Source organism: Monodelphis domestica, chromosome 1, assembly GCF_027887165.1.
Source record: "Monodelphis domestica isolate mMonDom1 chromosome 1, mMonDom1.pri, whole genome shotgun sequence".
Classification (NCBI taxonomy): domain Eukaryota; kingdom Metazoa; phylum Chordata; class Mammalia; order Didelphimorphia; family Didelphidae; genus Monodelphis; species Monodelphis domestica.
Window position 1 is genome coordinate 664,732,688 of NC_077227.1, and position 26,776 is coordinate 664,759,463.

The 26,776-nt window shown below is 36.9% G+C and overlaps 2 protein-coding genes across 8 annotated transcripts in view; both read right to left on the reverse strand.

Annotated features, from left to right (window-relative positions):
- The window catches only part of DYNC2LI1 (dynein cytoplasmic 2 light intermediate chain 1), a 107,726-nt gene extending 90,651 nt beyond the window's left edge, over positions 1 to 17,075 (reverse strand). For 3 of the 6 annotated variants that reach the window (XR_008917410.1, XM_056822714.1, XM_007476884.3), the window contains exons 1-4: positions 16,965 to 17,046; positions 14,600 to 14,717; positions 2,826 to 2,860; positions 785 to 854 (exon numbers count right to left, since the gene is read on the reverse strand). Coding sequence is in view for 4 of the 6 variants with exons in the window: in XM_056822714.1 (XP_056678692.1) it covers positions 785 to 854; positions 2,826 to 2,860; positions 14,600 to 14,717; positions 16,965 to 16,972 (231 nt within the window). In the remaining 2 variants the exon portion in view is untranslated. Of the gene's footprint in view, positions 1 to 784; positions 855 to 2,825; positions 2,861 to 13,077; positions 13,139 to 14,599; positions 14,720 to 16,964 lie in introns of those variants that run through there. The other 3 variants (XM_056822449.1, XM_007476883.3, XM_056822503.1) reach the window with 2 other exon arrangements.
- A 4,259-nt stretch (positions 17,076 to 21,334) lies between these two features.
- Positions 21,335 to 26,776, reverse strand: part of PLEKHH2 (pleckstrin homology, MyTH4 and FERM domain containing H2) — a 129,346-nt gene continuing 123,904 nt past the window's right edge. For both annotated transcript variants that reach the window (XM_056822875.1, XM_056822826.1), the window contains one exon: positions 21,335 to 25,282. In XM_056822875.1, coding sequence (XP_056678853.1) covers positions 25,097 to 25,282 — 186 coding nt within the window. In that variant the 3' untranslated portion in view covers positions 21,335 to 25,096. The remainder of the gene's footprint in view (positions 25,283 to 26,776) is intronic.

A 26,776-nucleotide genomic window follows, 5' to 3' on the forward strand; every position in this document is an offset into this window, starting at 1 on the left:
GGGGGAACAAAAAGATCTAGGCATGAACACTAACCAATGGGGTGGGAGAGAGGAAGAATACAGATGGGGATTTACCATGTTGCCAGTCTCTGAAGAAATACCCCTCTTTCCATGGTTTTCCCTGTCCAAGTCCTCTTGTACCTTCTCCCGCAGGATCTCTATGTATATTTAATGACAACAATCCTGGAAACTCAAATTTTACTCCAGGTTGTTTGACCCTAAGTTATATCTGGCTCTCTGTCACTTAACATTTACAGATAAAAGGAAACAAAAAGCAAAATAAAAGATCTACATAAAGCAAGTGTTTTATTACAGACTTGGGCATCTGATATTCAAAATGCAAATTTTTAGATTTTGATGCATGCAGTACATTTTTATAACTATAACATAGCTCACATCAACATCTTTAGAAGTTCCTCTGGGAGACAGATGATAATTCACAATAATTTTCTCATTTGTGGGAGGGAGTCATACTAGACCAAAGAAATTCTTTATAGGCCAGAGAAATATATTATCAAATTACCAAATGAATTTGATCCTTGCAGTCAGGACACAATAATGCAGAAACTAAAATATTTTCCCAGCCTCCCATGGCTGCCTCCCAGCTGGGGTGTAACAGAAGCCAACAAAATATATTTACCAAGAGAGCCCTAGAATGTACAATTATCACTCTTCACACAAATTCCTGTTGACAGGCTGACAATAAGAATGACACTGTGAAAACAAAGTTACTGTAATCACTGCTATGCCAACTGACAAACTACGTCATTTTAAGGACACTTACTGTGTTATGCCCTTTTGCTCTTCTTCCGTAAGTATACTCCAAAGCTAAGGTTGGTTTTGGTGGCTCATCTCTGTTTAACAAAGACAGGTTGGGTTATACCTCCTGAATCTGAACCAGATTCTAATGGAATCATTTTGGTTTTTACCATGTTTTTCTGGAAGCTTTAATCAACAATAAGGAAAGCAAAGCTGTTGTTAGCAAGGATTATATATAAGTTGTGATTTTATTGGTTTGGGGAATTCTTAACATAGATACTTCTTCCAATAATGCTGACCAGTAAATTATATATTAACTTCCTATCTCAGTGCCTCAGGCAATTCTACATAAGGTTAAGGGACTTGCCCAGGGTCACACAGTTAGGCAATGTCTGAGGCTAGATTTGAACCTGGGTCCTCCTGACTCCAGGCCTGGCACTCTATCCACTGTGCTACCCAGCTGCTTCAATTCCATATAAGGTTAAGAGACTTGCTCCAAGTCATATAACTAGTATGTTTCAGCTATAAGACCTGAACACAGATCTTCTGGTCTCCAAGACTGGTTCTTTATTCTTTATTCTACTACCCATATAACCTGTCTAAAAATTAAACAAAATAAAGTTAAAACATATTTATAAATGAGATTTTAAAGTTCCATTGTAAAGAATTCTTGTATGAAGGATTTTCAAGTATTAAAGTATTTTTGCAGAACCTCATAGTTTCTAAGACAATGTCAGTTTACATGCAGATTATCTAAAATAAAAAATATATACAATATATTTGCATAGAAGGGAGTCATGCTTAAAAATTATTTGAAAGATGAGGCAAATACTACTTCACATGATTCTTGTCAAGCAAATAATCCTTGGGTGAAAGGACTCATACAAGGGCAATGCTTTACCAAATGCAAATTTCAAAAATATTTTAAAAATGAATGGCATAATTCAATACTGAATGCTCAAGACGAAATGCTGCCCACAGTAACATTTTTTAAAAATAGATGCTGAAATTGAAAAGACAAATAAATATCCACTAATTCTGGTTAAATATTGGTCACTATTATAGTAAATTGATAAGATAATCATAATTTCAAATCAACTGTTATCATATAGATGGCTGGTAGATACCAGGAAAATATTAAGAGAAGTAATATCAATGTTGAACTCATCTTGCACTTAGAAAAACTTGAGTTCAAATGCTGCCTCTGACATATATGAGTTGTTGTGAATGGGAAATAAGCTATTTAATTTGTCATTGCCTCTGGATAATTCCCTAAGATTAAATACATGGCAGACAAGTTGCCCGGCTAGATTAGGGAAGGGAGCCTAGCACAATGGAAAGTCTCCTTCACAATGGGAAATCACAGGATCAGAGTCCCACTCCATCACTAAAAACATCTGATAGTGAATGGTACAACTCTAATTTGAAGAGTAATGATTTGCTTTAAAATATATCAACCAATAAATTATGCATGACATTCTAATAATCATGAAAAACATAGAATAAAATACTTTCAACAAACCATCATAAAAAGGGGAAACTTCAAGGACATATTGATGTAGGTAGAGTGAATGTGATTGTCCTTTTAAACAGAAGAGCCTTAGTAATGGGGATAGAAAACTTCCTGGAGACCAAAACAGGGCAAGAAAGTAGGTCTATGCCTGCTAAATCCCTGGGCTATAATATATATATATATATATACATATATATATATATGTATATATATATATTTTTTTTTTTAAACATTTACTTTCTGTCTCAATAACAACTCTAAGATAGAAGGGCAAGGGCTAGACAAATGAGGTTAAATGACTTGTCTAGGATCACACAGCTAAGAAGTGTTTGAGGTCAAATTTGAACCCCAGACCTCCTACCTCCAGGCCTGGTGCTCTATTCATTGTGCCACCTACCTATCTTTATAAGTGTTTTGGAGGGTTGTTGTAAAAGATAAAAACATAAGGGCATTTTTATTTGTATATCAGTCCTATGTCATGTCTCTTTGGTCTCAAAATTATCGTTACAAATAGGAATCTTAAAGTAACACTTTACAAAAGGTTAAGACATACCTGTCAAGACATCGTAGAATAATAGTAGTCTTTCCCTAAAAATTAAAAAATACATTTAATATCATCCAAAAGAAAAATTTATAACATAATATCAAATAGTAAATATATATTTATCAATTATTCATAATAATCAAATATGTTAAATATTAAACATACATAAAATATTTATCAATTTATATCTTTGGGCCAAAGTTTTTTTTTAATAAGAAAAAGGATAAAGATCCTAGAAACTTTTTAAATTGTTCTTAAGTCTACTAAGTGGGAAAAATTAACTGTCAACTTTCCCTCAGAGTATAACTACCTTGCTATTACTGTAACTATAAAGTTCTGAAGATGACAAATAACAGAAAATTTCACGTTCTATTAGTGCTCAATCTGACAGTCATCTTATAGTTCCTTTCTATTTAACGATGCTCATTGCTGATTAAGTGAATAATTTCTAGTTTCTAAAAAAATTCTCATCTCAGTTATTGAAATGGGAGTAAAGAGAAAGCATAAAATAACAGCAAGGCAAAAACTGCAAGTAAGTACAAAACTGACAAGTTTCAGACACAGGAGCATGGCCAAATCTTTTTCTGTTCTTTCACTTCTAGCACAATATACAAAATGGCAGTAAATGAGCCCTGGGCTAAGAATCAGACAATGTGAGCTCTAATCGAGATTCTACCAATAAGCAGGGGTGTGCCACAGACAAGCAAATCATTCAACCTTTGAGGCTCAGCTTTTTCACCTATAATTGGATAAGATACTTTCAGTTCTAAAGCATGCATTCATCTAACTTTTCAACTGAAAATGAATTCTGAATTTTCAAAATGAATTCAACTTGGCTTTTTAAAAAATGTAGCTGGAATTTCATTCCAAACATCTGATGACAATGAGAAATGTCAAATCATATTTTGATATTCAAGTGAGAAGATTTACTTCTAATATATTGAATTCTTTCTATTTCTGAGTTTTGAATTGAGTCTCAGGTTTGTTCCTCAAATCTTTTCATTCATTCCTTTTTCTTCCTAGTAAATTCAAGGAATGCTCACATCTCCCACTGTAGGGGTGATAGAAAAATGGTGAGATTAAGGGCTCTATTTTGCCTGGTAAAATAAAAACTAGCTTAGAACAGGCATGTCTCTGATTAGCAGGTCTGAATCCTTGAATCTTCCATTAAAAAGTATTGAACAAAGTCACTCCTAAGAAGGCAGAATTTGATTTCTCCTTCCAGATGTTAGAATCATAGGACCAGACATGTGATTTGCCATCATCAATCAAGGAATCAGGGATGGACTGAGAAGATGATGGATCACCTCCTGATTGGGAATTCACCAATTTAAAATGTCTTGGGATGTCCAAGGGAGGGCTGAATAATGAGCTTCCAAAATTGTATTTGAGGATCCACAAAGCTTTCTTTTGGGTCTTTGATTACTGAGAGAGATCACTGACCAATTAATTTATTGGTTATTAATAGCCTAATCAATAAATTGATTGTCTTACCTGAAATCTAGTCTCTCATAATTTTTAATCATCCTACAATATATGAAATTCCTCTACTTATAAGGATACACAAAGAGACTGGAGCTGTGATTTTAATGGCATAAATGGCAGTTCTCCCCCAATGAAGAAACTCCCTTTACCAGTGAAGGTTGTTATCTTTTTGTAACATAACCTTAGAACTTTAGTAAATAATATTCATGAGTTGTTTTGATTTAAAAAAATGTTTTTTTAAACTCTTACCTTCTGTCTTGGAATCAATACTGGGTATTGGTTCTAAAGCAGAAGAGTGGTAAGGGCTAGGCAATGGGGGTTAAGTGACTTGCCCAGGGTCACACAGCTGGGAAATGTCTGAGGCCAGATTTGAACCTAGGACCTCTCATCTCTAGGCCTGGCTCTCAAACCATTGAGCCACCCCGCTGTCCCCTGTTTTGATTTTTTTTTTTTAAAAACCACATCCTGGGGATCAACTTTTTAGGTGATGAACTTCCCCAAACACATGGTGTAGGCTGGTTGTCAGACAAGAGAATTCAATCTGTTTCAGGGCTGCACTAAAATTCTTGTCAGATATGTGCTCCACAGCCATGACCTTAGAGAAGCCAGGGTCACTTCCATTCTACCACAAGGCACAGAAAGAAAACTTTAAGCTGAGAAGCTAAAAATCTTGCTAAATTGTGTACACACTTGAAAACAGATACTTACTTTCAAGGTCTAAATGCACAAAGAGAGTGCAAAAAGGCTTAAAATAAGAGAATTTTAGATCTGAAATGCTCAACTCCCACATTTGACAGATGAAGAAATTGAGGTCCAGAGAGATTAAATGATTCTCATCCATCACTTGAGCTATTATCTTCTTCCCAGTGACCCAAACATTTCATAATCATTCAATTCCCATTTTCCACATTACTTTCCTCTTCCACCATATTGACTCACTAACTCACTGGGTCCTGCCAATTTTACCTCAAAAAAGTCTTACAATTTTTTATCCCTGATACTACAATATTATTGTTAATATGCATAATATACATTAATACAGCATATATTAATATACAACCCCAAAAACTATGTAATCAGAGCATAGTTAAGTCTTGATAGCTTGTTTGGATTATTGAGATGGCTTCATTAATTTTCCTACTTTTAGTTTCTTACCTTCTCATTGATCCTATACCCTGATGATAGATGAAAATTTCTGAAGTATAGTTGTGCTATGAAATTGTCTTAGTTAAAAGTTTGAGTTTGAGGAATCTATTTATTTGGTATCTTGCAAATTTGATTAAATGGCCTTTCTACTGAAAGAGAAAGGTGAGGGAAAAACTATGTGCATCAACTGAGTTAGGGGCTTGGAGAATGGCTACAAAGTAGGACAAACAGTAGTTGCAATGGCCAGAAGTTGACAGAAAACCAAATGCTGGAAAGAAGAATCAGAAGAAAGTCTCTAGTGTAGTGCCTAGGGAGCCATGCCTAGCTCTGTGCCATTTCACATTGTTATTACTGACTTGATGATATGAAATCCATGAGTGGCTCCAGAAGTGATAATTATTTTTGAAAGAAGCATTATGGTTAAAAGGGAGGTGTGGAATGCCCTGTATTTAGAAGACACACTCACATGAGAAAATCCAGGAATTAAAGTAGGGAAGCACGAAAGGATTGGAGTTAGAAACAGGGATACAGGAAGCAGAATTATAGGTCATTTAGACAAAAACAAAGAGTGAGGAGTTTGGGAAACAGTATCACCATGGAGTTACCAGAATAGAAAGTAAGGACTTAAAAAAAAAGTTTGTGATAGAGGAACAGCTAGATGGTTCAGTGGATAGAGAGCCAGACCTAGGTTCAAATCTTGCCTCAAACACAATGTAGTTATATAATGCTGAGAAAGTCACTTAATTTTCATTGCCTAGCCTTTGTCACTCTTCTATCATAGAAGTGAGGCTAAGACAGAAGGTAAGGGTTTAAAAAAAAGAGCTTGTGATAGAAAAGAGAAGAAAGCTAAACTTAATCTGACATGTATCCTATAATTTGGAAAAGCTGATTTCAGGGAAGAATTCCTACTTTCAACTGATGTTATGGGCATGGTATTGAGGCCCTTCATCTTTCTGGTTGCCCTCATCTACATAGTCTCCCACTTTTCAAGGTCCTTCCTAAAATGCAGAACCCATCCCTACACACAACATTCTAAAATATGGTGTGCCCAGGGCAGCTAGCAGTACAGGATCATCACCTCATTCTTCCTGGAAGCTGTGACTCTCAAATTAACTTTCTTGGCTGTCATACCAAATTGCTGCCTCATATTAATCTTTTAGTTCAATAAAATCCTCACATCTTTTTCAGAAGAACTGCTGTCTAACTATGTTTCCACCAGTTTTATACTTGTGAGGTTTATTCTTTGGTGTTTGTTTAAATCCTTACCTTTTGGCTTCCAATCAATAGTAAATACTGGTTCCAAGGCAGAAGAGCAGTAAGGACTAGGCAATTATGGTTAAAGGACTTGCCCAGGGTCACGTAGCTAGGAAGTGTGATGCCAAATTTGAACCTAAGACCTCCCAGCTTTAGGCCTCTGAGGGTTATTTTTAAAAATCCAAGTGGAAGATTTTAGTTTTATACCCATTCAATTTCAGCTTATTTGACTTGGTCCAGTATTGAAGCTTGTCAAGATCTCTCCAAATCCCAGCTCAGTCATCCATTGTGTTAGCTATTACTTCCAGTTTTGTGTCAGCTACAAATTTGACAAACATGTCATCTATGCCTTTATCCAAGTCAAAAAAAATATTAAACAGCATGAGACCAACCAGAGCTCCCTAGGATACCATTAGAGACCTTTTCTAAACTGACATCGACCTACTGCTGATTCCTCTTAGCCTGTGGCCATTCAACAAGTTCTCAATCTAACTGTACTACAAGCAATAATATAATTTTTAATAATAATGCATTATATAACACTTTACATGCAAATGACTTTATATGCATTATAGCATTTAAACCTTACAAAACTCCTCTCAGGGAGGCACTACAGATATTATAGTTCCCATTTTAAAGATGAATAACCTGAGATTCCAAGAAATGAAGGTCCTAAAGGCTGTGTCAAGGAAGTTCATTCCCTCTCCCTCCTGAGTAGCTTCGCCTGATCCATCAAACATTCCTGATATAACACAGTTGTGCCAGGTTTGCGTCCCTCTATGTGCTATACATCAATAAAAGTCAAGGCTTTGGGCTTGTGAAGGGAGAGAAGCAAGAAGAGAAGAGAGAAGGAAGAAGAACAGAGCAGGCAGGTAAGAGGGAAGGAGGGAGACTTGCAGGCTAAGGACCACGTGGTCAAGTTACTTATAGGAATGATGAGATTTAAACTGATTGTCTACCCTTTCTAATAAACTTTATAGGTCAAGGTATGCTGCTATACTTCTCTTGACCTCGTATCCATTACTCTCCCTGATATATCATTCCACTGTTATGGTAGGATAAGTCTAGGGCTTTGAGTCTTCCTGTTTCCCTCTCCTCCTCTGTTATCAGCTTCTTCCTCTTTCTCACTCACGCTCAATCTGGTATTAGTCTAGACATCTTTGTTCTCAGGATTCATTCATCTTCTCTACGGCTATCTTCCCACCTAAAAAATAATTTCCTCCATGCTGAGCCTTGAAGCATGAAAATAGGGGATTTCAATTCTCTGGACATTTCAGCTCTGTCTGCCACTGATAAATTAATGGTTTGCTTTAAGATCAATTCATACTTCAAATGATAGGGGGAAGCCTGCTATTCTTAACTTGATTCAGCCCACACTAGTTGCTTAAGAAGTAATGATAGAGACTTTAAGGACAAGTGACCACTGTCATAAAAAGAGCAAAGAAAAGCCAGACATAGTCTGACATCTACCTTAGATTTGAGGAGAGCAGGTTTTAAAGATTCGGCAAAAAGGATAGGTCAAATCCAGTTTGCTAATCCTTTTTAGGGGAAGTCAGACCTGGAGCGATGGGAAACCAAAAGATGAAATTCGGAATATATAAGTAAAAAAAAAAATAGTTGTGAAAGAAAAAGAGGAGCTGTTTAAAAGACCAATGTACATATAATGCAAACTTGCACACTGATTTGAAGGACTGAAACTTACTTCTTCTCTTTTACTATGTATTCAGAAAGCTCACATTATTTGGTGCTTGAGTTCAGAATTTTAAAACAATTAAAAGATATACATATATATACACATATATATGAGAGGACAAATAATTGAGGGTGAATATAAAAGTGTATAACAATAATATAAGAATTATTGCAGGACTTGTACAAGAATATTCATAGCTGCACTCTTTGTGGTGGCCAAAAATTGGAAAATGAGGGGATGCCCTTCAATTGGGGAATGGCTGAACAATTGTGGTATATGTTGATGATGGAATACTATTGTGCTAAAAGGAATAATAAAGTGGAGGAATTCCATGGAGACTGGAACAACCTCCAGGAAGTGATGCAGAGCAAAAGGACCAGAACCAGGAAAACATTGTACACAGAGACTAATACACTGTGGTACAATCGAAGGTAATGGACTTTTCCATTAGGGTCAATGCAATGTCCCAGAACAACTTGCAGGGATCTAAAAAAACACTATCCACAAGCAGAGGATAAACTGTGGGAGTAAAAACACCGATGAAAAGCAACTGCTTGACTACAGGGGCCGAGGGGAAATGTCTGAGGAGAGACTCTAAATGAACACTCTAGTGCAAATACCAACAACATGGAAATGGGTTCGAATCAAGAACACATGTGAAACCCAGTGGAATCACGCGTCGGCTATGGGGGTGGGGGAGGAAAAGAAAATGATCTTTATCTCTAATGAATAATGCTTGGAAATGATCAAATAAAAAATTATTTAAAAAAAAGAATAATGTGAACGCTAAAAAAAAAAAAAGAATTATTGCAGGAGTGATAAATTGTACTCCAACCCTATGCCTCCTCTTGGGCTAAACTTTACCTCTTTCCCACTGGGAAATTTGACTCCTTCCCTAAGAGCTCCCTAGGCTTTGACAGACCAACTTTGGCCTTAATTTTCTGGGTTTTAGGCCTCCAAAGCACACCTCAGATATCTTTGGTCATGCCATCACGATACAGTCTCCACCAGTTCATCTTTTTGTGTTGTCTACTCCTGTTAAAATGTAAGCCTCCTGAACGTAGACATGCTTTTAAGCTCTTAGCACAGTGGCCTAGTAGTAAAAGCTTAATATAAAAGCTCTTAATAAAATGTCTCTCTCTCTCTCTCTATCTCTGTCTCTGTCTCTCTCTCCCTCTCTTTATCCCACCCCCCATTGAGATTCAATAAGATCTCAATATTGTAGAAGCATGGGCCAAATCATATCTAAATATCTGAAGAAATATCCCAGAATGGAGGCACTAGATTTTTCAGTTGGAACACCAGAAGGCAGACCTAACAGCTTTGAGTAGACAGAAGTTGCAGAGACATAGGTTTTGTTTTAAAGTAAGGAAAAACTTTCAAACATCTTGTGATGTCCAAAAGGGGATGAGCTGCCTTAGGATTGTTCTCTTCATCATTGAAGGTCTTCAAGTAGAGGTTCAATGTCCACTTAAATATATCTGGCCTTCCTACCATTAAAGATTTTAAATTAAATTATAGTTTAAAAACATGATATAGCACTCTTTGCTCAAAAATGTAGCTAGAGAGGAAGAGAAGAATTAGTTATTTAATTCTATATGGCCTAATAGTCAATTACAATCCTTATTCTTGAGTATGAGAGAGGTATCTTATATAACTGCTTTATAAGAAATCCTCAGGAAGGGGACAATTAGGTGGCTCAGTGAATTGAGAGTCAGGCCCAGAGATGGAAAGTCCTGGGTTCAAATCTGGCCTCAGACACTTCCTAGCTGTGTGACCCTGAGCAAGTCACTTAACCCCCACTCCTTATCCCCTAACCACTCCAAGATGGAAGGTAAGGGTTTAAAAAAAAAGAAAAAGAAAAAATTCTCAGAAAAATAACTTAATCATTGTCTTGGAGACTGTCAGTTGAACATATCCAAAACTTCTACTAAATTGTTTCTAAATTGATATTAATTTTAAAATTCTTAACACTTGATTGTTGAGTAAAGGGTGAAATCCAAATTTTCAAACCTTTGAAATACTGTCCAAATCATTTATAGTTCATGAAAGATTGTGCTGTGTACAATGTTACCATATGCATAGTACTCTCATTTTCCAGGAGGTATTTATCAGACTTAGATAAACACACTGAGTTTGAATAAAGAATTTGTAGCCTTATAGTTCAAATAAAATCCAAATTCATAAAATATCATTAGAAAAAGTGTTCTGTATCCTATTTCTACATCCTAGCAGACAGTTAAATTATATTTGATTTCTTTCATTAAATATTTATTGAGTTCTTACTATGTGCAAAATACTATTCTAAGTACTTTTAGGAGATTTAAGGATATAACACAATGTAAGTCCTCATCCTCAAAGAATTTATTATTTTGTAGGTAAACACACACAAATAACTAGGACATAGGACAAAATGCAGTAAGTTACCCCAAAAAAGTACAGCTAAAATGATACAGAAGCATTGAGAAGAAAGAAATTTCTTGGAGAGGAGGGACTTGGTAAAAGATTCTCAGAGAAGGTAGCATATTTCAACTATGTGTTGGGATTCGCAAGGAAGGCTATTGGAATCCTACAGTTAACTGATGGGCTGGAGTGACAGTTTGAACAGCAAGGGATTATGGGAGAAACCCATTGGCTGGGGGGCATTCTGAAGAGTGCTGGGTCTTCTGTCTCACAACTGAAAGCTGAAAGGTTCAGTTTCTGAGTGGCTGAAGGGACCCCTGAAGCCATGGAAGAAGACCCTGACTTCCTGCCTTTAATCCTGAAGCTGTTTCTTTCAAAGAAATACTTCTACTGTTTTCCTCCACCTGCTACAAAGATCACAAGTCCCTGAGGAGATGCTGGCTAGGACTCTCAAAAACCAGAGCCTGGCCCTCCTGGTTCCTCCTGATCTCTCCTTGCCTTCCCTGAACTGTTTCAAGTTTAATCCTTTAGATAGACTAGTGATTTAGATCATAAAAAAAGAGCAGTCATTTGGGAAAGGGGTAGAAGTGTTTGTGGGCACTGGCATCTGCCTCTTGATCTGGCTGATATGTGAATAACTTGACAGGGCAACCTTTCACCCTCTTCCCCTCAACCCATTACCCTATCCTTCCAATAAATCCTTTAGTTATACGTCAGATTTGGGTTTGGCCTATTTTCAATAATAGGAAGGGGTGTTTAGGTAATTGGGTACTGACCTCAAAGCTTGAGTCTAGTTCCTTTCTGTGGCAAGGCCAGACAGGGCCTGCCACATACCTCCGTTGAGGAAGGTAAACTGGAAACCTCTCTCAGAGGCTGCTGACAGGAGAGACTGACATCTCATCCCCTCAACATTTGCTCCCAACATATGCCTGAAAAAATGGGGTTAGGATTTCAATGGGAGGCTATGAGAGGGTTGGGGCACTCCAGGGGGAGGTAAAAAGGACATATACAGGGAAAGGCTACATATATATATATATACATATATATATATATGTATATAAATATATATATTAATATTACAGTTTGGCTACAGAGAAGTGTGAGAAAGGAAGTAGTTAGGGACAGGGCTAGAAAAAAGGTTTCAGAGGTAGAAATTATAGATATGGGACTGTTTAGATTTGGAAGATGAGGCAGAAGGGATGAAAAAGAGTTCTAAGGTTTCAGGCCTAAAAGGATGGTATATTACACTAGTAAGAAAAGGAGGAAGAACCACAGGTTTTGAGGGTAGGACGACAAGTTTAGTTTGAGGCATTAGTGGCACAAAGGGTACAGTTATGCCAGAGACAGAGGTCTAGTGCTTGGAAGAAGAGCTGAGGCTGGAGACAGGAATTTGAAAATTCTTTAGACAGTATTTAAGAGACATTCAAGCCTAGAGGCATCAATTTAAAGTTCTAAAATCAAATGTTTTCCAACTGGAACATCTTGTCCTATATACTAAGATTCTCAGCTGCTCTTTGGGGTCACCAGGAATTTTGTGTTTTGGGAGACTGTGAAATTCTCTGATTCCCAGCATGACTGTAGAGAAGGGGGAGGGATGGGAAAGAGGAAACCCTAATATATATATGTATATATACATTAATATATGGATATAGTAACTATTATTATTAAGCCATTCCAGTCATATCTCTTTATGAGTACAGTTGTTGTTGTTGTTGTTGTTTTTTGGCAAAGACCCAGAGTGGTTTGTTATTTCTTTCTCTGGCTCATTTTACAGATGAAAAAAACGGAGGCAAACAAGGTTAAGTGACTTGCCCAGGGTCACACTGCTAGTGTCTGAGACCAGATTTGAGTTCAGGAAGATGAGTCGTCCTGACTTCTGGCCTAGCACACTATCCACTGAACCACCAAGCTGTTCTTTAATAATTGTATTTCAATATAATTGGTTTCCTTTGAAATCCTATGTAATTCTGTTTTATTTTTTTGCTTTTTTTATGCATTTGCAACATTATTCTAAGAAAAGGACCACAGGCTTCACCAGACTCTCTAAGGGACTCCCTTGATCTATGCAGTGAACTTCTAGATAAGTAGCTCCAGAGGAAGAAAAGGCTCGGCTCCAACCCTGCTACAAACCATCTGGGCCCTGGGCCAAATCCTGGAATGTTTATCAGGAAACTTCTTAGGATCATTGAATGTACCACACAATTTCCACTGCCTTCCTCCTAGTTAAGTCTGAGCTTAGCTTGCTAACAAATAAGTGATAACCAGTGCTCTTTTACTTACTTTTTAAGATACAGTGATCTCCCACCTATCGCAGGAGTGATGTTCCACGATAGGTGAAAATCTGTGAAGTAGCCACATTATATTTATTATATATATATATATATATATTTAAGGCTTTATAAACCCTTCCCACTCTCCTATAAACCTTTTCCACACTCATTAACCTACAGTCACTGAGCCAATCAGCACCTAGGATACAAAACAGGTTGGTTGCCTTTCATCCCATAAGCCAATAGTGTGTCACAGTAAGTGTAACACCATGATTCAGAATTATATATTTTTTTTAAAACCTGCGATACCGTGGTAAGTGAACTGCGATATAGCAAAGGGTGACTGACTATATAGGGACCGATGAATCAGTTCAATGGGTCTAATCAAAACTAGGGATTAAAAAAAAGGTCAATTTGTCAATTGAGGCATGGCTAAACAAGTTGTATGGTTATAATACTATTGTGCCAGAAGAAATGTTAGCCAGAATGATTTCAGGAAAACCTGGGAAGATTTATATGAACTGATACCAAGTGAAATGAGCAGAACCAGAACACTTTACACAGTAACAGCAATATTATATGATGATTAACTGTGAAAGACTAAGCTATTTTCAGTAATACAATGATCCAAGACAATTCTGAAGGACATGATGCAAAATGCTATCTATACTTTTTTACTTTATTTATTATTATTCTTGTTTGTTTAGTCTGCTTTTCTTTTGCAATATGGCTAATATGGAAATATTTTGTATGACTGTATACATATAACCTATATCAAATTCCTTGCCTTCCAAAGGAGGAAAGGAGGAAATTTGGAACTCAAAAAACTTAAATGAATGTAAAAGTTTTTGGTTTACATGTAATTGAGAAAAAATAAGATAAAAAAGAAAATGTAAAAAAAAAGAGAAAAATGAGTAAGGTTTAGTTGACATAAATAGATAGAATTATATATTACCAAAGACTTCTGGCAAAAAATGGTGTGAAAGATGCCATCCCTGAAGTGTATAACCGGAGAAAGAAGTGGGTCAGCCATGTAGCTAGCATGAATGACAACAGATGGAAAGCCCAAAGGGTGTACCTGTACTGTTTAATGTGAAAAGAACTGAAGGTCTCCAGAAGATTTTTTTTCTTTTAACTTTCTGCCTTGGACTCAAAACTAAGTGTTAGTTCTAAGGCAGAACAGCAGTAAAGGAAAGATAACTGGGTTACATGTAGGATCACACAGCTATGAATTTCTAAGGCCAGATTTGAACCCACCTAACTTAACTGCCCCTCTCTAGTATGTCTGGGAAGGCCTGGATGGACATCAAACTACAGTAGTATAGGGAGTACCCAGAACAATGACATTACAGATACAACAAAGTATTATTTAGGTAATGATTTCAATTGTGGAAGTAATCTTTAAATAAAATCATTTTAGTCAACAAATTACATAGGAAGTTTTCATGATCAAATTTCTAACAGGTAAAGAATTTAAATAGATATTCATATAAACAATGATTGAAAGTACAATGAGAGGCTATACATATTACCCCATTTTTACTGCCAATGAAGAATACTGATTTTTCACAAACTTCTGCTCCATCTCCACCATTTTCAGAAATTTCTCTCTTTTCCACTTCAGCTTTTGCAATTTCCCAGAGTGTATCACTATGTGTATGAGAAAAATAAATGTCAGGAAAAATAAATCTTTTAAAGTATTTATTTCACAGTTAGTATTCTGATGATCAATAAGTTAAGACAATAGGACAGAAAATCCATAAAAAGCAGACACAATAACTGAGAAAGCAAATGCTCTTTCTATTATCTGAACTACAACAGACCCTTACAGTATATACAATCTAAACTAACAAGTATTTATTAAGGACCTATTGTGTGTGTAAGGAGTTTTAGTGCTACTGTGTAACACTGGACTAGATCCTGGAAATACAAAAAAAAACAAAAACCAGCCACTAGAAGAACTTACTGTCTACTTGAGGGATACAAAATGTCAGTAGGTAAGTATATATGTCATAATTTGAAGAAGAAAAGTACAAATAACTAGAGGGGATAAAGAAGGGCTTTCCAAAGGAGATGGCATATACGTTGATCCTCATAGAAGGCTAAAGATTCAAAGAGGTAGACTTGAGGAGGGAGGACATTCCAGGCATGAGGAGCCCAGATAAAGTAGGGAGGAGATGGAATGCCAAGTCTGAGAAGAAAGCAAGGATATCCTTTGGTCTGTTAAAAGTACAATATATATTTTTGTATTCCGTTATTAAAGACAGGTTTAAAGAATGTGGATTTGGCTCAGGGTCACAAAGACAAAAGGTAGTTAACAAGAATAAAAGGAATGGAGAAGAATAGTGGAAAGTTGCCTTCACCTCCTCCCTTGCTTTACAAGCTCTTCTTTACCTGTTGTGTTCTTTCTTTACCTGTTGTGTTCTCATTTGAATGTTAACTCCTTGAGTGCAAGGATTATTTTGTTCACTTATATTTATATCACCACTGCTTAGTACACTAGTGCATAGAAAATAAGTACTTAACAGATGCTCTGTCTCTCCATCCATTTATCAATCATTAATCTACAGTGCTATAGCTTGAATGCTACTTAGCATGTCAGTGACTTTGGACAAATCACTTTGCTTTTCTGAGACTAAATTTCTTCATCTGGAAAGTGAGGAACTTGGTCTGGACTAGCAATGTTCAAAGTGTGGTCCCAGGACTGTGGATTCCCTAAAAGACCCTTTTTAAAAGAGGTCTGGGAGGCCAAAGTTATTTTCATGATGAATCAAAGATGGTTTAATTTTTAATAAACAGTTATAGACAACCTTCATTTTTAAAACAAAAAAAAGCTTTTTGGAGGGGACTTCAATAATTTTTAAAATTTTATTTTTATTGTCATACAAAATATCTCTATATTTGGTCATTGTTTGTAAGAGCATACTCTTAACATACATAAGCAAAACCCCAAAATAAAACTAAAAATGCATTGATGTGAAAGACGACTCCAACAGTTCTTTCTCTTGAGGTGGATAGCATTCCCCTTCATAAGTCTTTCATCAATAAAAATTTTAAATCCTTACCTTTAATAATGATAAAAAACAAACAAACAAACACCTTACCTTCCATCTTAGAATCAATACAGTGTACTGGTTCCAAGCCAGAAGAGTGTAAAGGCTAGACAAAGGGGGTTAAAGTGATTTTTCCAAGGTCACACAGCTAGGAAGTATCCTTAAAATGAATTCTAAGGCAGAAAAAAGGCATGAGATAGGCAATCAGGGTTAAGTGATTTGCCCAATGTCACACAGCTACGATGCGCTGAGGCCCTGTTAATTATTAAAATTTTAAAGAGTGCAAAAGGGTACTGAGTGAGACCCAAAAGTCTTTTAAAAGTCTCTTTTAGCTTTAAAATTATGTGATTTGACTGTAATCCAGAAAGACAACTAGAGGTTTGTACAATAGATTTACGAAATTAATGTAATCACACATTTTCTGGCCGGGAAAGCATCAGGCTGGGGACACCCTCAGAGTGGATTTTGGCAAAACTGGTTAGTATTTCCACTGAGAACAACCTGGGCAGATTCAGTGTGGTCTGTGGCATTTACTGTTTTTTTCCTTCGTTTTTTGTTTTTTGTTTTTCTTTTCAAGTGCGGGATTCTCACTTCTTTGGGATAATTAGGGTACAGAGGAGGAAGGTAGTACACTGGTGAGGAGAACCCCTCCTTCTAGCAAGCTGATACGAACAAGCACAGTGCATTAGTCCGGTTCCTCAGGCTCCTCCTGGGATGATCTTTAAGTCTAGGTGGGACTCATGTGAGTTCCTTAAGGGGCCTCTTCCACTACCCCACCCTTCCCATCCCTTCAACATTAGGACCTCCCATCCCCCAACCCCTTGGCAGAGTCTAACGGAGATACCTGGGCATCGTGGCCTCAGCTGAGCAGCCGATCGAAGCCCAGAATCCGGCCAAAGGACCTGGAAGGAACGGACTTCCTGGTTACCACGGCACCGACGCCGCCAAAGCAGGCAGCGGGAGAAGAGTGGCATTATGGGAAATGTAGTTCTCGGGCTTCTCCTGACCGTCCTCAGCTGACCAGACTTTCTAGCTCCAGAGACTGGGCTGGGGAGTAATGGGTTGGGAGGTGGAGGGCAGGAAGGACTCGGCGAAGAGTTACAAATTAGGGGCACTAAAAACGATAGTCTCTAAGATATTACTAGTTACGATCAGAGGCAGCTTGTACTCAACCACAGGAAGACTTGAGTTCAAGGCTCTCTTCTGACCCATCGTGTAGACTGACTGGGCAAGTTGCTGCTCTGAGCCCTAAGACTCTTGAAGTTGCAGAGAAAAGATTAGCCCTCTGGAAATCCTCCTGAAATCCTTCTGAAATCCTCAAGTCAAGACCCTAACTCTATACCAGTACCATCAAAGTCAGGTCCCTGACCCTATCCTCAAATAACCCTTGTGTTACAGGTAAACAGGTCATTATCAAGCTTCTGATATCACAAACTGAGACTGATTGAGTATAGGAATAACAAAACATTCTCACCCAGGTCAGGTTCCTAACACTGGACACCAGAGGTCAAATCCCTATAGCATGGAAATGGGGCTATTATCAGGCATCCAGTATGATAAACTGAGATTGATGCTGAGTGGGTTTGGTGGTCCCATTCAGCAAATTACACCTTCCTCAAATTTTCCTAGAGCTCCCAGATCTGTTAGATTTGTCTCCTTGAACATTTCTCTTCTACTCACGTCTGAATCCCCTCTCCTTGGGCTGCTCTTTTCAAAGTTATCAATGATCTATTCATTGCTAAATCCAATGGTCCTTTCTAAGCTACTTCTTGACTTCTCTGCAGCTTTTGACACAATGGATCAGATTATCATCTTTCTGGAAACTCTTCTCAGTTTTTTCTGACATTGCTATCTTAAAAAAGGTACTCTGCCCTTGTCTCCTTTGTTGTATCATAGTTAGTTGACTGAGTGGATATCCTGGACCCTTTTTTTTTTGCATCTTCTGCCCTGGTGACTTCCATGGTTTCAATAACTCCACATCTATATCTCTCCCTAACCTCTTTCTTGAGCTCCAAAACCATATCCCTTGTTGGAACTCTCCCTCAAAGTTAATATATTCCCAGGAACTCATTATCTAACTACCCATCCCCTTAAAACTACCCTTTTTTTTTTAAACCCTTACCTTCTGTCTTAGAATCAATACTGTGTATTGGTTCTAGGGCAGAGGAGTGGTAAGGGCTAGGCAATGGGGATTAAGTGACTTGCCCAAGGTCACACACACCTAGGAAGTGTCTGAGGCCAGATTTGAACCCAGGACTTCTCATCTCTAGGTCTGGCTCTCAAGGCCCTGAGCCACCTAGCTGCCCCCTACCATTTCTTTTTATTTCCTTATATCTGTAGAGGGTGCCATCACCACCAAGGCAGGAAATCTAGTCTAGGTCATATAGCACAACACCCTATGAAAGATATAGGAGGCAGCATGTCCAAGGAGGGTCATATCATTATTATTATCTCAACATAACTCTCTCAGACTTCAGTGGAAACAGCCTAGAATCCTACACCCAAGAGATCTGGGGAAGTGCAACATTTACCAAGCTATCAGTTTCCATAACTATTCTCCCCCCCCAAAAAAAAAACATATTCCTGGTCATTATCCAAGGGAGCAGTTCCAATGGAGGAGTTAATTGTCCTAGTCAACACCAACACCACCAGAAGACTATCTTCCGTACTTCAGTCTGACTCCGGCAGCATTGTCCAGGGAAGCAACCCTTATTTAGTTGTAACCCAGAAATGACTGTCACAAACAGTTAGATATGGCTGAAAATGACTGAACAAGAAACCAGATTGCCATCTGCCTTGTTACTACATTCTATGGACAATGGACTGGCACCTGAAACAACAGCAAAATAATAATAGGTAACATGATGTGTCAAGCATCATGCTAAAAACTCTTTAAGATTATCTCATTTGATTCTCACAACAACTCTAGAAGTTAGATGCTATTATTATTCCCATTTTAAAGATAAGAAAATGGAGGCAAAAAGTGGTTGTGACATGCTCGATGTCACATAGCTATTAAGTGTCTGAGGTCAGACTAAGATCTCCCTGATTCTAGATACAGCTCTCTATACATTGCAGAATGTTCCTTCCCTTTGTATCTACAGTGCTTTGCAAATAGTAGATACTTATCTAAATGCTTTAAAAAAATTCATTCATCCTTGAATTATTGAGTTTTGCATTCTTGGAGGCATGCGTATGTTTTCTGACTTAGAATCCCACTTTTGTGTTGATTAGAGATTGTGTCTTTCAAAATTATTTTTCTTTACTATATTGCTGTTCTTATATAAATTATTCTCCAAGTTATGCACACCTCACTCTCTTGTCAGGTTATTACTTCCTAGGATTCTCCATATTGGTTGAAAAGGATTCTTATTACTCTTGTATTTGTATTTCAAAGTTCCTACTCATATGTGGTCTTTTCATAAAGAATGCTTAAAAGTGCTCTATTCCATTAGAGCTCCTCTCATTATAGTGGAAGCCACCAAATCTTTTGTGATTCTAACCAGGGTCATTTGGTATTTGAATGACTTTCAGCTGCTTATGGTACTTTTTCTTTGACTTGGAAGCTCTGGATTTTGGCTATGACATTCCTGGGACTTTCAATTTTTGTTTTTTTCCAAAAGTGATTGTTGGATTCCTTCTATCTTCACTTTGACTTCTGGATCTAGTAGGTCTGGAAAGCTTTCATTTGTGTTTTCTTGAAATAGTGTCCTAAGCTAATTTTGATCATAGTTTTCAGGAACTTTCATGTTTCATAAATTATTGTGCCTTAAACTATTTTGTAGGTCAGTTGAATAATTTAATTTTCTTCTATTTTTCAAAACTTTTAATTTTAATATTCCTTGATACCTTGTGAAATTGTTGATTTCTTTTTCGAATCTATTTTTTTCTCCTTCCAATTCTTTCCCCCAGTGCTTTTATTATTATTTTTTTAATCGATTGCTTCACTTCTTCTAGGTATTCCTTTAGTCTTTATGGAAATTTTTTTTTCTTTTGAATAGCTGCTTATAGTTGTAGTAGAATTACTCTTTTCTTCTAGGTTGAATTTTTGGAAATCTTCAATCAAAAATAATTTTAAAAATAATAGTATATGTGTTTTTGTCTGCTTACTCACCTCTTCATCTATGTGGATAGATTGCTTGGCCCGGTGTTAGGAAGATCTGAACTCAAATCCAGGCTTAGACACTTACTAGTTGGGTGACCTGGAGACAAGTCACTTAACCTTTGTCTACCTCAGTTTCCTCTACTGTAAAGTGAGGACAATAATAGCATCCACCTCCCAGAGTTGTTGAAAGGATAAAAGGAAATAATATTTATGAAGTACTTAGCATAGTATGTGGCACATAGTAGATGTTTAATAAAAGCTTGTTCTTTTCTCTCCCCCAACCCACTTCACTCAGCAAGCCTTCATAGCAAAGGTGTTAGTCCTTCCTGAACACTTCATACAGCCCTCCTTAGGGTACATGAGCATGACAGATACAGGTAAGACCTGGTGAATCAGAGTGCAGGTAATCCAGTTTGGTTGGAATGTAGTTAGAAAATCAGTTGATGTATAAATGCATCCATCAAATACTTAGAGAAGACCTGTATATCAAGCACATTGGCACAATCATCTAAAATGGGGGAATGATCTACCTAACATTCCCTTAACAAGTAAAGCTATTTGATTATATATTTCCTTGAAGACATCTTTATTGTTATTCTTTGAAGTTCCTTATTTGCTATATATTATAGCCATTCATACCCACCATATTCTTTCCATTATACTCAGTATGACACTTATTTTTCTCTTCCTCAAAGCTTATTTTGATCCAATCCTTGTAGCCATCTTGACAACACTGGAGTCTAATAACCATATTAAAAAGAGAAAAGTGTTTTGTTTGCTTTGCTGAATTTAGAGAAAAAGAAAAAGGAGCATGGACTAGAGTAGTGAGAAATCTCTATTGGGAATAAAGGTTATTAATAAGGCTGAAGATGATAGAGAAAGTAAGCAAGCCAACCACTGAGGTTTGTGGAAGAAAATGGAAGAAAAATAGAGACCATTGGAGTGAAGCACAGCTGTACATGTAGGAAATTAAAACACAGCTGTAGACATGAATGCAAGACAAGGAGGATTAACTACCACTTTCAGCAGCAGACCACCTCAGTTTTGACAATGGAAAAATTACATATCTCTTGAAGTCTAAAACTGTATTCAAAAGATTATGCTCAAAATGGATTTATAAATCATTTATTATGATTGAAAGGCAAGAAAATGATAGGAGACATCACAATTCAAATATGAAATTAACATATAACATTGTTCTCTGGTAACTGATCACAACAATAAGCTTTGGATTTTTAAAAAACCTGTGTAAAAGTTGTCATTTCTTCAGAAAATAAAATCAATTTTTCAACATCAGTAGTTATGAAAAGTTAATTTCTTTCTGTCACAATATATATATTTAAATTATCAAAAATAAATGCCAATTATAGGATATTATAGACTAAGTTAAGAAATCACAATTTTACCATAAACTTAAAAGCTTATTTGGAGAGTGAAGTATCGCCATGAATGGTGCTTTTATGTGGATAGCCCTGCCAAAGCCTTTGGCTTATTATCCAATAATTAAATAATGTTCTGGTAAATAGGAGCCTTCATTTGGCTTTAGAAAGGGGTTATTTCAATTGCACCATAAAATGGCCAGTTTCTTCTTTTTAAACTGGTCCTATGATTTCCTTGGCATAGGGAAATCCCAGCAAGGAAATTCCATCAGCAATTGTTGCTCAGTAAATTGTTTGAGAAAGTGCTCCAGCCATTGAAAGGTCAAATGACTTCCCCAGAATGATACAAGTCAGGATATGACAGTAGTGGGACTTGAACCAAAGTCTCACTCAGAGGCAAAGAAGTCTATTCTTATAGACAAATTTGCTTAACTAATTAGTTGTTATAGCTAAGGAACTTTTTAGTGGAAATTTGTTTCTAAAGGATGCTTTGTTTTGGGGGAGGAAGGAGTGGGGAGGCAGGAGAAAGGGCTTTCCTTTGAGCCATTATCAAAGTAGCATATTATCATTCTTCTCTATTCACAGTTTTCTCTGATGCTCATACTGGCATGAAAGTGATGCCCAAGTGCTTGAAGGCTATGCCAAAAGACTAAAAATTCTAACAGGTCCAAGAAGGCAGAGAAACTTCAAGTGTAAGCCTGGCAACAAATACTGCCTTCTGGGAAGGACATTCTAGATATGTGGAAGAGCTCCCTCACTTTTAGGGGGTGGATTATCAGATATTAACTTTTTTTGTCCACAGAAATGTGTAAGTCATCTATTAAGGCATGGAAGGGTTGTAGCAGACATTGGTAGAGGGCACCCCTTAACAATCAACCAACCTAGAAGCATTAATAATATGGTTACTGCATGACAGGTACACTGTGCTATGAACAAGTATTAAAGAAGCAATATAATTATAGTCACACACTTTTTACACTTCTACACACTTTCTGTATGTAGATGGGGAATGTTCTAAAATCAGCAAACATTCTTAAGTTTTTATAGAAAGTTTTGTTACCTGCAAGTTACTTGTGGAAAAGTCAGTGCATGGCTAGAAAGAGAAAGGGGCAGAAAAATAAAACAAGGCAAAGGGCAACACTAGTAAATTATTAAATTTAGGGACAATCACATAGATTTAGAACTAGAAGCTCATTTGGCCCATACCCCTCATTTTACAGATGAGTGCACTGAAGCCCATAAAGGTGCTGCCATAGTCAAGGTCACATAAGCAGCTAAATAGAATAAGTGGGATTTAAAAGCAGGTGATCTGATTTCCAACCCAGAATCCTTTTCACTCCACCACACTTTCTACTCCTTACCTTAACACCTAACATTTTGGAATTTGCTTTTAATTCATACAAAAATACCTCGTGAAAATTGATAAATATATGTCCAAAAGAATAAATACAAATATTCTCCACATAATTTAAAGTTGTGAGTAGTAACTAAATAATGATTAGTATTAAAATGCTTATATTTCATTCCCCTCGCCTAATTCCAGCACTCAAATTCCAATTTATAGAAGGAATTTATGTTACACATTCTATTTTGACATGAAGTCTGTACAGCATTGCCCACTGACCTAGCCCAGTAATTTAGCTTCTCAAAACCACTTTTCCTTCTTTGATAGCAAAACTTTGACAGTTAAAAAAAATAAATCATCTTTAAAAATGCGTAAATAGATAGCCCACTGACTCCATGAAATGTGGTACCCATTAAGTATCAAGAGATCAAGAGGAAGAATCTCAGTGAAAGATTTACAGGTCATTAACAAAAGCCCTAGAGCAGGGATGGCAAACCATTTAGAGATGGAGTGCCATTCCTCTTCCCCTCCCCCCACACAGGGAAGGGATAAAGTACTCCCATTGGGCTGCTGGGAAGAGTGGGGTGGGTGATGTGAAAAAATGTCTTCAGGCACAGTGGAGAGGGGAAACAGAGCAGCCCCACCTGAGTCCCTCTGCCTTTCTAATAACCAGCTCTGGGTGGGTGGGGATGGCTGCATGCCCACAGAGAATATGCCATCTATGGTACCTGTGCCATAGGTTTGCCACCACTGCCCTAAAGGATGGACAAGAACAGATGAAGGGGTTTCAGTCTTTAGCATTAAAGGGAATATCTGAATGGATTAACTCAGATTTGTTTAGTCTTCAGTAAGTACAGCTTTTGGTTTCACAATGGGTAGTTATCGAAGGTTTATAAATGGAAGTTATTAAAAGTACATCATGGAGTACAGCTAGGTAGCTCAGTGAAAGAGCCAGGCCTAGAGATGGGAGATCCTGGGTTTGAATCTGACCTCAGATAATTCATAGCTATCCCTGGGCAAGTCACTTAACCAGCATTGCTAACCCCTACCACTCTCCTGCCTTGGAATCAATACTTAGTATTGAGTCTAACACAGAAGGTAAAGGGTTAAAAAATAAAAAGAAGTACGTCATTTTTGCAAATATTCCTTCTTGGAAAATTACCACTATTATTTGTGTTCAAGTCACTTATGCAATTAGAGCTTCTAAAAATTAATAACAAAAGGACATGGTTTTAAGGCTTTGAGGAGTCATTTGTGAATTATAATCCTATGTTAAGAATGCAATGGTCAAGTATAGTGTATTCTATTTTTACAATTCAGAAAGCTACAAAACTTTAAGAAAATAAAAACTCAGAACACACATGGACATTGCATTCCATCAGGTAAAGTGCTATGCTATATATGGGAAAAAAAGGAATACAAATCCCCAAATACTATTCTATTTATCTAAGGTTAGTGAGAAGCACAAAGAAGCAAAGAGAAGAAAGGTGTCGATTTTCCAGCAAATTCATAGAGTATAAAAGGTTATGGCAAGACAGGAGTCACTTTCATTATTTAGAATTTCTAGGCAGTAGAATTTTATCTCATTGAAATGGAGATGTGAAGGAATATACTTTTTAAGTACCATAGGAGGCTTCTAGTTTTATCATACACAAATCTAGCAGAGATCCACTGTACCATATGAAAAATTTACCAAACTGCAATTGCTTCCTGGAACTTTATATTCTATTTATTTTCAATTATACTTTCATTAAAAGGCCTTCGATTTTTACTTACTTTATAACTTCTGAGTATCAAAGATAGGTAAACACTGGACCAGATTATGAAGAGAGGTTATGGAACCTGTTTCTCAATATTTTCACAAATACAACAAATACTCAATTAAATACTGGCAGAAGGCTAGACAATTTGACCTTTGGAGGGCTCTTCAAGCCCTAATTGGATGATTAAACCAGTCTGGTGTTTGTAAACAGTTTTTATTTTGTCCTAATATAACTGACTCTTCATTTATATTTTAAATAGTCATGTAAAAAAGGAGTAGCAATCTTTCGTGTCTTTTCAGTTTTGAAATGTTGATGTACGTATTGTGCTCCTCCAGTAACGTTCTTATACATTCAATTTCTATATGGTGTCACCAGCTTCTGATTTCACAGTAAAGTTGGGCCTTTAGTGGGTCTGCTGTTTAACAGAAGTGGCTGGCTCCCCATGTCCTTGTTTTTGGCCCCTCCTTTTCGAGCAGACAGTAGTGCAGGAGCTGAGAGGTGGTGAAGAGCTGCTTTTTGTTGATGGAAATTGTTTATATAGCTGGCAACCAAAAGAGTTATTTCAAGAATCTAGAAAAAAGAAAAACACAAATGTCTCATTCTTGTCATTTCCAAAGGGACAAGAATCCTGTCTGAGCTAACTCCACTTAGATATACGCTTATTCCACTGGTTCCCTTTGTTCCTTGGATATACAACAACTGAACAAATATTCACCAGGTATATGAGGCAGCCTAGCAGAGGAGAGAGAGAGCTGGCCCTGAAGCCAGGAAGACAGTTCTGACACATGTTGGGTTTATGACAATGGGCAAGTCACTGTTATAGACACTTTATTCCCCACCCCTTTTTAAATTTCTTTTCTTTTCAATATTTATTTTCTCTTTCTTCCACCTACCTCCTTCCTTCGTGCCCACCCCTATCATGGTCATTGAGAAAGCAAGAAAAATAAAAACAAAGCCTTATTACAAACACATATAGATAAGCAAAACAAATTCCCACACTGGCCATGTTAAAAAAAAAAGTTCTCATTCTACACTCTTTAACCTCAACCACATGGGTAGCAGGCTTCATCATGAATTTTCTAGAATTATGATTAGTCACTGTGTTTAATCTGAGTCCCCAAGTCTTTCAAAGTTTTTGTATTTATGTTATTGTATAAATTGTTCTCCTAGTTTTGCTCATTCCATTTGTATCAGATCATAGAAATCTCAGGATTCTCTGAAAAAATCTCCATTATCATTTCATTTTTCAAAAAAAACTCTTATGTTCCATTTTAAAGTCCATACTAAATATTGGTTTTAAGACAGAAGAGTGGTAATGGTGAGGCAACTGGGGTTAAGTGACTTGCCCAGGGTAATATAAGTAAGAAGTATCTAAATCTAGATTTGATCCCAGGACCTCCTAGCTGTAGTCCTGCCTCTTTCTTCACTAAACTACCTACCTACCTCTCCATCATTTCTTATAGCATAATGTTTCCTCTAATATTCATATATAATAGCCTGCTCAGTTATTCTCTCATTGTCGGACACTCCAATTTCCAATTCTTTTCCACAACAAAGAGGTGCTATAAATATTTTTGTAGACATGTGTCTTTCTCTTCTTTCTTTGATCTCTCTATGGTAGAGTCCTAGTTGTGGAATTGCTTGATCAAAAGGTATATGCACAGTTGAAAAGTCTTTGGAGTCACAGTTCCAAATTGTTTTCCACAGTGGCTTGGCCAATACATGGTTCCACTGACAATGCATTAATGCATCTCTTCACCACACTCCCTCCAGCATTTGTCATTTTCCTTTTTTAAAATCAATTTTGTGGGCCTGAGGTGGAACTTCAGAGTTGTTTTAATTTACATTTCTCTAATTATTCGAGATTGATAGCATTTTCTCATATGGCCTTTGATAGCTTGGATTTTTTCCTCTGAAAACTGCCTATTCATATCCTTTGATCATTGTTCAGTTGTGGAATGACTTATTCTGATCAATTTGAATCAATTTGCTTTAGAAAAGAGACTTACCTCAAAGATTTTCTTCTTTTTTATTTTATTTTATTTTTTTAAGTTTTAAGTTTTT